General features: G+C 41.0%; 1 protein-coding gene and 1 pseudogene across 1 annotated transcript; both read left to right on the forward strand.

Annotated features, from left to right (window-relative positions):
* Nucleotides 1–3,370: 3,370 nt before the first annotated feature.
* Nucleotides 3,371–4,119, forward strand: LOC121842421 (GTPase IMAP family member 7-like; the record flags this gene model as incomplete). The annotated part of the gene is given in 1 exon segment (XM_042312412.1): nt 3,371–4,119. A coding segment is annotated over 1 exon segment (621 nt), but the record flags the coding sequence as incomplete, so codon positions are not given.
* Nucleotides 4,120–8,059: 3,940 nt separating this feature from the next.
* LOC112241648 lies at nt 8,060–11,905 on the forward strand (annotated as a pseudogene).
* Nucleotides 11,906–12,125: the final 220 nt, after the last annotated feature.

Genomic DNA, 12,125 nt, shown 5'->3' on the forward strand with positions numbered 1-12,125 from the left:
ATGGCCTATTAATTAGGGTCGATTTCAAGTTTTCATAAAAATCGGTAATCGGCATTTTTGGACGCCGATTATGAACGATTACATTGATCTCCACGAGGAGACTGAGTGGCAGCCTGACCACCTGTTACGTGAGTGCAGCAAGGAGCCACGGTAAGATGCTAGCTAACATTAAACTATCTTAGAAAAAACAATCAATCTTAACATAATCACTAGTTAACAGCCGGTTTATTATGTTGATTGTTTCTGTCCAGTCGTGACAGCCTGTCGATGATGTCGTCGTAGTTTTGTCTTTCCCAGTCCATAGTTGTGGAAACAAAAGTTTTTCACTGCTGGGTGATTACACTCAATTCCTCCAAAAATGGGACACCTTCATCTTCCATGTTGGGTAACCTACTGTGTCTAACCACCTCTGCTCTAAACCTTGGAGGAGACAGGAGACAGGGCAATACATCAGGAGACGTAGAGGAGGCCGTAGGAGGGCAACAACCCAGCAGCAGGACCGCTACCTCCACCTTTGTGCAAGGAGGAGCAGGAGGAGCACTGCCAGAGCCCTGCAAAATGACCTCCAGCAGGCCACAAATGTGCATGTGTCTGCTCAAACGGTCAGAAACAGACTCCATGAAGGTGGTATGAGGGCCCGATGTCCACAGGTGGGGGTTGTGCTTACAGCCCAACACCGTGCAGGACGTTTGGCATTTGCCAGAGAACACCAAGATTGGCAAATCCGCCACTGGCACCCTGTGCTCTTCACAGATGAAAGCAGGTTCACACTGAGCACATGTGACAGAGTCTGGAGTTGCCATGGAGAATGTTCTGCTGCCTGCAACATCCTCCAGCATGACCAGTTAGGCGGTGGGTCAGTCATGGTGTGGGGTGGCATTTCTTTGGGGGGCCGCACAGCCCTCCATGTGCTCGCCAGAGGTAGCCTGACTGCCATTAGGTACCAAGAAGAGATCCTCAGACCCCTTGTGAGACCATATGCTGGTGTGGTTGGCCCTGGGTTCCTCCTAATGCAAGACAATGCTAGACCTCATGTGGCTGGAGTGTGTCAGCAGTTCCTGCAAGAGGAAGGCATTGATGCTATGGACTGGCCCGCCCGTTCCCCAGACCTGAATCCAATTGAGCACATCTGAGACATCATGTCTCGCTCCATCCACCAACGCGTTGCACCACAGACTGTCCAGGAGTTGGCGGATGCTTTAGTCCAGGTCTGGGAGGAGGTCCCTCAGGAAACCATCTGCCACCTCATCAGGAGCATGCCCAGGCGTTGTAGGGAGGTCATACAGGCACGTGGAGGCCACACACACTACTGAGCCTCATTTTGACTTGTTTTAAGGACATTACATCAAAGTTGGATCAGCCTGCAGTGTGGTTTTCCACTTTAATTTTGAGTGTGACTCCAAATCCAGACCTCCATGGGTTGATACATTTGATTTCCATTGATAATTTTTGTGTGATTTTGTTGTCAGCACATTCAACTATGTAAAGAAAAAAGTATTTCATAAGAATATTTCATTCATTCAGATCTAGGATGTTATTTTAGTGTTCCCTTTATTTTTTTGAGCAGTGTATATATTTATAACCTCTTATTTTTCAAAACTGTAGGGCCTGGTTACCCATAAAACTTGTGTTCACTTCAAAAGCTTGTTGAAGTCTTTCATTACCCACGTGTCAAAAATTGCTACTCAACTAGCAACTCACTTCTTTGCAAAAAGGTTTCACAAAAAGGACTGAAACCTTTTTAATAGAGGACTAGAGATTTAACAAACCTTTTTAATAGAGGACTAGAGATTTAACAAACCTTTTTAATAGAGGACTAGAGATTTAACAAACCTTTTTAATAGAGGACTAGAGATTTAACAAACCTTTTTAATAGAGGACTAGAGATTTAACAAACCTTTTTTAGAGGACTAGAGATTTAACAAACCTGCAACAGTGCAAACAAAGGACTATACCTTATACATCACATCAATACGTATCACTCATTGCATGCACTTATTTTATCCTGATTTGGTTCTTTTAAATGATATCCCACTGCTGGCTTGCTTCTGAAGCTAAGCAGGGTTGGTCCTGGTCAGTCCCTGGATGGGAGACCAGACGCTGCTGAAGTGGTGTTGGAGGACCAATAGGTCCCACTCTTTCCTCTGGTCTAAAAAAATATCCCAATGTCCCAGGGCAGTGATTGGGGACGCTGCCCTGTGTAGGGTGCCGTCTTTCGGATGGGACGTTAAACGGGTGTCCTGACTCTCTGAGGTCATTAAAGATACCTTGGCACTTATCGTAGGAGTAGGGGTGTTAACCCCGGTGTCCTGGCTAAATTCTCAAGCTGTCCCTCATACCATCATGATCACCTAATCATTACCAGCTAACAGTAGGCTCATTCATCCCCCTCCTCTCCCCTGCAACGATTCCCCAGGTCGTTGCTGTAAATGAGAATGTGTTCTCAGACAACTTGGTTAACTTGAAAACCTGGTAAAATAAAAGGAATAAAAAGAAATCGGTCTGGACTCACCCAGCAATATGTTAGCAGTCAATCAGGAAATTAACAGTTGAATCCAATGGGCTCAAAACTCTCTCTCTCTCTCTCTCTTTCCCCTGGATCAATACACAGTTCAGTCTTTCCTTGTTGTTGGACCAATTCATCTGGGTCACGGCACCAAGTGTTAGCAATTGATGTTACTCTTCAATAACACAGACCCCAAAGCAAATGAGGGGGAGAAAAATAAGTTTATTCAAAGAGGACAAATCATATATGTTTTGCTGAGAGGTAGATGTTCATTCTCCCCTGTCCTCAGTGATTCTCTCCTCCGTGATTCTTTCCACAGAACAAAGGGACAGGATGTAGTTGTATAAACCTACCCTAGCCTACAGTTGACCAATTATAATTCCTTGCTATAAAATTGGGCCAATGGCCTATTTCAGGCTCAATGTCGAGACAAATTCCTCCCATGTCTCTGACCCATGGATAAATAATCCCCTATTACAGAAAAAACATTATTTCCATTGATCGTTGGAACTCTATTGACGTCTAGTCCTCTTGATCTTTAGTCCTTTGTGTTGTGCATTTATCTTAACATATTATTGCAAAATCAATCATTTCTTGTTTGTTTCCACAGTTTCAGGGCAGCCCTCTAACCTGAAGATAGTTCTGCTGGGGAAGACTGGATCAGGGAAGAGTGCAACAGGAAACACCATCCTGGGGAGAGAGGTGTTTAAAGTGGAGGCTTCTCCAGTGTCTGTGACTGCACAGAGTGAGAAACGGAGTGGAGTGGTGGATGGGAGGAACATTGATGTCATCGACACCCCGGGACTCTATGACACAACAATGTCTAAAGAAGAGATGAAAAGTGAAATAGTCAGGTGTATAGAAATGTCAGTCCCAGGACCCCACGCCTTCCTGCTGGTGATCAGACTGGGGAGGTTCACAAAGGAGGAGAGGAACACTGTGAAGTGGATCCAGGAGAACTTTGGAGAAGAAGCCTCAATGTACACCATCTTGCTGTTCACACATGGAGATCACGTGGAGGGTAAATCAGTGGAGGAGTTTCTGGCTGAGAGCAAAGAGTTACGGAAACTCATCAATATCTGTGGGGGCAGATATCACTCCCTAATCAATGACAAGAGAGAAGACAACACTCAGGTCCCAGAGCTGCTGAAGAAGATAGAGGAGATGGTGAAGAAGAATGGAGGACAACACTACACCAATGAGATGTACCAGGAGGCCCAGAGGAAGATCGAAGAGGAGGAGGAGAGGAAGAAACAGGAGAAGAAGGAGAGAGACAGAGAGAGGAGACAGGAGGAGGAAGAAAGAAGAAGAAGAGAAGAGAAATTGAATGAGTGCAAGTGGTCAGCGTTTGCCAGTATGGCTGCATTGGGGTTGGGAGCCATGTTCAGCTCTCCATGGTCGTTAACAGCAGGGGCTGCATTAGCCGCTGTTAAAGGCTATCAGTGCATGGACACCTATTTCACCTCAGAAGACCAGGAGAAATAAGATTTCCACATCCACCATCTCAGATTGTTTTGAAATTAAGATGAATTATTGTGTTATATAATATAATATATAGAATTTGATCTCTGAGAAATTAATAAATAAATAAAATTTATTGTGCCCAAATTTGACATTTTGATGGATAGGATTCATATACTATTCAATAAATATAGTACCCAACATCTGATCTGGATCCATTTTCCCCAACAATGACTAAGAACAAAGAATGGTCAAAAGCCTCAGATCAGATGTTGGGTATTATTTCACACTAATGACTTGTTATCTGGAGGGCGGCCATTTGCATCTCCCCAATGGTCCTAATGTGGAATCCGTAAAGATATCATGGACAGTAATGGTTTGAGAACATTCCAAGATTTGGAAGATACATACACATTACCAGATACATATACATTACCAGATACATATACATTACCAGATACACACACATTACCAGATACATACACATTACCAGATACACACACATTACCAGATACACACACATTACCAGATACATATACATTACCAGATACATATACATTACCAGATACATACACATTACCAGATACATACACATTACCAGATACATACACATTACCAGATACATATACATTACCAGATACATACACATTACCAGATACATACACATTACCAGATACATACACATTACCAGATACACACACATTACCAGGCAACTCTTTTTGTTTATATTTACAACTCAGGTCAGGTATGGTGGCCTGTAGAGTCCCTTGGGAAACCCAACTACCGAACCATCCAATGTTGGGATTTATAAATAAGTGATCTGGGCTCCTGAAAGGACTGATCTCTATAATATACGTGATATATATGTTAACTTCTGAAAGGACTGATCTCTATAACATACGTGTTATATATGTTAACTTCTGAAAGGACTGATCTCTATAACATACGTGCTACATATGCTAACTTCTGAAAGGACTGATCTCTATAACATACATGCTATATATGTTAACTTCTGAAAGGACTGATCTCTATAACATACGTGCTATATATGCTAACTTCTGAAAGGACTGATCTCTATAACATACGTGCTATATATGCTAACTTCTGAAAGGACTGATCTCTATAACATACGTGTTATATATGTTAACTTCTGAAAGGACTGATCTCTATAACATACGTGCTATATATGCTAACTTCTGAAAAGACTGATCTCTATAACATACGTGCTACATATGTTAACTTCTGAAAGGACTGATCTCTATAACATACGTGCTATATATGTTAACTTCTGAAAGGACTGATCTCTATAACATACGTGCTATATATGCTAACTTCTGAAAGGACTGATCTCTATAACATACATGCAAAATATGTTAACTTCTGAAAGGACTGATCTCTATAACATACGTGCTATATATGCTAACTTCTGAAAGGACTGATCTCTATAACATACATGCTATATATGTTAACTTCTGAAAGGACTGATCTCTAACATACATGCTATGCTAACTTCTGAAAGGACTGATCTCTATAACATACGTGCTATATATGCTAACTTCTGAAAGGACTGATCTCTATAACATACGTGCTATATATGCTAACTTCTGAAAGGACTGATCTCTATAACATACGTGCTATATATGTTAACTTCTGAAAGGACTGATCTCTATAACATACGTGCTATATATGCTAACTTCTGAAAGGACTGATCTCTATAACATACATGCTATATATGTTAACTTCTGAAAGGACTGATCTCTATAACATACGTGCTATATATGCTAACTTCTGAAAGGACTGATCTCTATAACATACGTGCTATATATGTTAACTTCTGAAAGGACTGATCTCTATAACATACGTGCTATATATGCTAACTTCTGAAAGGACTGATCTCTATAACATACGTGCTAAATATGCTAACTTCTGAAAGGACTGATCTCTATAACATACGTGCTACATATGCTAACTTCTGAAAGGACTGATCTCTATAACATACGTGCTATATATGCTAACTTCTGAAAGGACTGATCTCTATAACATACGTGCTACATATGCTAACTTCTGAAAGGACTGATCTCTATAACATACGTGCTATATATGCTAACTTCTGAAAGGACTGATCTCTATAACATACATGCTATATATGCTAACTTCTGAAAGGACTGATCTCTATAACATATGTGCTATATATGCTAACTTCTGAAAGGACTGATCTCTATAACATACATGCTATGCTAACTTCTGTAAAGTGGTAAAACATTTTAAACAACCCCCCTCCCTTGTTGTGCCAGCAGATTTTGACCGCCTCTGGTCCCATACTAGACGACATTTACATAATAACCATTTTGCTTCAATTATTAGAAAGGATAATATCTGAAAATGCATATCATTCTACTATAGAGAGTCTCCTGGTCACATGACCTTGTAGAGAACGATACACTAACAGACTCACAGACTTATCTTAATGTCCCTTTTAATGTCTATGATGTACTAAGTGCTAAGTTAAAGAGTTGAAGAAAAAACTAAAAATATCCGTAGCTGATTCACATAATCCCTTTTTACTCTCTGCACCACTTATCACAGAACCATTGACCGATGTATTTTAACTTGACAGTTGTTTCTGGTGGTGTCCTTATGATCTGTAAAGCAGGACATGTCCTCCCCTACATAAAGGAGGACATCCTTCTGACTTACATAACTACCGAACAATTTGAAAATGATCTTGCCTTCACAAAGTACTATAATCCCTGGCCAACTGTCAACTTCTTAATGTGAACCAAGCAGGTTTTAGAATCCCATCTATTCTTAATGTGAACCAATCAGGTTTTAGAATCCCATCTATTCTTAATGTGAACCAATCAGGTTTTAGAATCCCATCTATTCTTAATGTGAACCAATCAGGTTTTAGAATCCCATCTATTCTTAATGTGAACCAATCAGGTTTTAGAATCCCATCTATTCTTAATGTGAACCAATCAGGTTTTAGAATCCCATCTATTCTTAATGTGAACCAATCAGGTTTTAGAATCCCATCTATTCTTAATGTGAACCAATCAGGTTTTGGAATCCCATCTATTCTTAATGTGAACCAATCAGGTTTTAGACCTGGACAGAGCACAGAGCACAACATTCCTTGCATCTTGTTTCCCTGGAGCCTCTAGTGCAGGTTAGGACTCTGGTGTTGAATTATTTCAATGAAGATTGTATTTTACCCCTTTTTTCTCCACATTTTCGATCTCGTCTCATCGCTGCAACTCCCCAATGGGCTCGGGAGGCGAAGGTTGAGTCATGTGTCCTCTGAAACATGACCCACCAAACCGCGCTTCTTAACACCCGGAAGCCAGCCGCACCAACGTGTCGGAGGAAATACTATTTAACTGACGACCGGGTTAGCCTGCAGGCGCCCGACCCGCCACAAGGAGTCACTAGAGCGCGATGAGACAAGTTAATGACACCTACATAAGATTCAAACCCCACAGAACCTACCACTGTAGTTATTTTATGGCTGGTTATGACACCTACATAAGAGTCAAAACCCACAGAACCTACCACTGTAGTTCTTTTATGGCTGGTTATGACACCTACATAAGAGTCAAAACCCACAGAACCTACCACTGTAGTTATTTTATGGCTGGTTATGACACCTACATAAGAGTCAAAACCCACAGAACCTACCACTGTAGTTCTTTTATGGCTGGTTATGGGACACCTACATAAGAGTCAAACCCCACAGAACCTACACTGTAGTTCTTTTATGGCTGGTTATGACACCTATAAGAGTCAAACCCCACAGAACCTACCACTGTAGTTTTTTTGTTCATTTTGAACCTACATTTTTTCAAAACCTCATGGTGGAAACTTAATGGAACCATTTCCCTGTTTGACAGCTGAGATTTATGGGTATTGTGACTCATACTGTGGTAATCTATGGAGTTGGAAAGAGCAGAAACAGATCTGGGACCAGATTAGGCAACTATAAAGTTACAACTACAGTATCCAGTTACATTTCAAAATGCAGTTTTATTTGTTCATTTTTAACCTTTTTTTTCCCAGAAGGAGACTTCTATGTGTCCAACACATTTCATTTTATCCAAAGATGTGGCCTATCTTATGATTCTGGCAAGCAGCCAAGGTTGAACAGCCGATACCCAATCAAAATTCCGATTTAGCCTATCCTGAGTAGAATAATGTTTGCCTAGCAACATTCTCTCATTGGCTAGAATTGAGTACGTGCTGGGAAAATGAAACTTAACAGAATGTAAACTGCAGCACAATGGTATTGTAAGGTGCAGCACTTTAGTTTTGCATGAGTTTTAGACCATTCCATTGGTTCGAGGTAAATCTCCACCCACCTGGGGCATCTAGCTATGCAAAACCAGCAGGACCACTGCTTCAGCTCTCTCAGTGACAACAGGGGACAACAATATACAGATCCGTGCAACACTAAAAGTGAGTATTCAACTTAACTACCTTACTAATGAAATGTTGTACAACAATCTACTCAACATTACTTTAATAACTGTTGTACAATATTAAGAAGACATTTTATTGATACCAGGTCTGTTAATATTTGTGTAAATAATCATGTGATTACAGTATGTTTGTATTTCTACACGTTTTAACATTGTAGAACAGTGAAAGGAGAAACATGGTTAGACTTTCACCTGAAACATTTACCTTGTTTAGTGCAGAGATAGTGCAGTATACTGTACCTTGTTTAGTGCAGAGATAGTGCAGTATACTGTACCTTGTTTAGTGCAGAGATAGTGCAGTATACTGTACCTTGTTTAGTGCAGAGATAGTGCAGTATACTGTACCTTGTTTAGTGCAGAGATAGTGCAGTATACTGTACCTTGTTTAGTGCAGAGATAGTGCAGTATACTGTACATTGATTAGTGCAGAGATAGTGCAGTATACTTACCTTGTTCAAGGAGGCTGATCTTGGGTCAACACCCATCTTATAGCAGGTTGTTGCTGTGAGGGACACACCTGCAGGTTTTTGTCAGTACTGACTAAGGTCACACTGCTTAGACGTTGCATGCATCAACCAATGGTTGACTGACAGATTGCAAAAACACATGATAGGATTAGCTGATGTGTAAAATACCTATCCTGGCGTTGTAAGATCTAGCGTGTGGTGGTTCATTTCTTTACTATCAAAGGTGGAGAGACAAACTTATCACACAAGTCAAGAGTTATACTTAAACTAAATCTTTCATCACTTTTTAATAAGGGAGCAGGTCAATACAACACACACATATAAAGTGAATCAATTGAGTTCTCTACGATAATGTTGGCTGGTTGACGATTTCAACAGTTGTCATTGTGTAGAGACCAGTGTCTGGCCCCCCAACTCCATACTGGAGCCACGTCTCCCTGGTACAGTATAGAACAGAAGCATTAAGTCATGTTCTCTGCTCTTTAGGTTTTATCACCCAAAAGACATTGTATATCTCCTCTTGTCAGTGTGATCTCCCAGAGGCCATCCTCAGTAGAACACACAATAGCTATAAGAATCTTCTATTCTGTTGCATAAAACAAACATTTGATGCAATTAAAAGTATTATAACATAATCTTGCAATTGTCCACCATAGACGTCAGCAACGTCTGAGCAGAGGAACAGAGGAACTCACCCTTTGTGTTCTGACACCTCCCGACTTACACGTTGTTTAAGTGTTCACCTCTAACTGTTCACATAAGCACTGGTTTCAGTTATACTGATTCCACTTAATTATTGTCTGAACTGTTCCTGTCTGTCTACACAGTAGATGTGATGTTTAATGGTAATGGGAACACGACCTCTAACTGGTCTATCTGGTCTTAACAGCAGCAGCCAGGCAGCGGTAGAATAATAACCATGTTTAGAATGTCATTTGATACGCCCCATATGAGTACATTGTGTTCACCTGATGTAGGCTACGTTGTTAGGGAATGTAATTTGTTTATCCACAGTTATACCACATATCATCACTCTTTTATAGTTTATAGTTTAATCGTTTTTGTTGTTTGAAAGTCAAGTAGCTGAGAAAAACGTTGGAACTTGCCGAACACTCTGCATGGGTCAAGAAATGTGGACGTTGTCGTTTGTAATGAGGTCATCGTCTGTTTCCATGTTTTTTGATTGGCTGCAGTGGTAGTAATGGCACGAGGAAGAGGAAGGACTCTGAAGATTCTGTTCCTGTTGACACTCTGTCTGCAAGACTTCACTGGTCAATGCCAAGGTACACACACACACACACACACACACACACACACACACACACACACATACACACACACACACACACACTTGATGTTTGTTTGTTTGGATCCCATTGTCTTTTCCAGAGGCAGCAGATATTCTTCCTGGGGTCAACAGAAAACAGAAAACATGACAAGTAACTAAACACTGATAGACAAGGACAGTCACACAAATAAATGTATAAATATATAAAATAATAATAATACAATACAATACATTAAAATAATGAGTTTGTCCCTTCACAGTTCCTGCCATTCCATGAGAAGTTGTTTAATATTTATGTTATTTGTTTCATGTTGAACTTGGGGACTGTGAAGAGACCCCTGGTGTCATGTCCTGTGGGGTCTATATGGGTCTATAAGCTGAATATTATTTGACTATAAGAGATGCATTTAATGTCTCGTCAACTCTCAACCAGGAAAGACACACACACACACACACACACACACACACACACACACACACACACACACACACACACACACACACACACACACACACACACACACACACACACACACACACACATACAGTATGTGCATGGAAGTAGAGTAGCCTTATATCAAGACATCTACTATCAAATCAATCATTGGTTGTTTATTTCCACAGTTTCAGGGCATCCTTCTGACCGGAGGATAGTTCTGGTGGGGAAGACTGGATCAGGGAAGAGTGCAACAGGAAACACCATCCTGGGGAGGGAGGGGTTTAAAGTGGAGGCTTCTCCAGTGTCTGTGACTGCACAGAGTGAGAAACAGAGTGGAGTGGTGGATGGGAGGAACATTGATGTCATCGACACCCCAGGGCTCTATGACACAACAATGTCTCAAGAAGAGATGAAAAGTGAAATAGAAAAGGCCATCTACATGTCAGTCCCAGGACCTCACGCCTTCCTGCTGGTGATCAGACTGGGGAGGTTCACAGAGGAGGAGAGGAACACGGTGACGTGGATCCAGGAGAGCTTTGGAGAAGAAGCCTCAATGTACACCATCTTGCTGTTCACTCATGGAGATCAACTGAAGGGGAAATCAGTAGAGGAGTTTCTGGCTAAGAGCAAAGAGCTACAGAAACTCATCAATATCTGTGGAGGCAGATATCACTCCCTAAACAATGACAAGAGAGAAGACAGTCAGGTCCCAGAGCTGCTGAAGAAGATAGAGGAGATGGTGAAGAAGAATGGAGGAAAACACTACACCAACAAGATGTACCAGGAGGCCCAGAGGAAGATCGAAGAGGAGGAGGAGAGGGAGAGACAGGAAAAGGAGAAAAGAGAGAGAGAGAGACAGGAGGAGAGAGAAGAGAGACAGAGAGAGGAGACAGGAAGAGGAAGAAAGAAGAAGAAGAGAAGAGAAATTGAATGAGTGCAAGTGGTCAGCACTTGCCAGTTCGGCTGTATTGGGGTTGGGAGCCATGTACAATCCATTCTCCATTGCAGCAGGGGCTGTATTAGCCGCTGCTAAAGGTGTTGACTGCCTGCACACCTATTTCAAATCAGGTAGTTCCAACTCAGAAGACCAGAAGGAATAAAATCCACATCCACCATCTCAAATTGTTTTGAAATTAAGATTAATTATTGAGTTATATAATATAAATATAATTTGATCTCTGAGAATTTAAGCAAATTTATTGCACCCAAATTGGACATTTTAATTGCTAGTATTCATATACTTTTCAATAAATATAGTACCAAACATCTGATCTGGATCCAATTTTTCCCCAACAATGATTAAGAACAAAAAATGGTCAAAAGCCAAAAGATGTTGTGTATTATTTCACACTAATGACTTGTTATCTGGAGGGTGGCCATTTGCATCTCCCCAAAATCAAATCAAATCAAATGTATTTATATAGCCCTTCGTACTTCAGCTGATATCTCAAAGTGCTGTACAGAAACCCAGCCTAAAACCCCAAACAGC

The sequence above is a fragment of the Oncorhynchus tshawytscha genome, unplaced genomic scaffold (genome assembly GCF_018296145.1).
Source record: "Oncorhynchus tshawytscha isolate Ot180627B unplaced genomic scaffold, Otsh_v2.0 Un_contig_19795_pilon_pilon, whole genome shotgun sequence".
Taxonomy (NCBI): domain Eukaryota; kingdom Metazoa; phylum Chordata; class Actinopteri; order Salmoniformes; family Salmonidae; genus Oncorhynchus; species Oncorhynchus tshawytscha.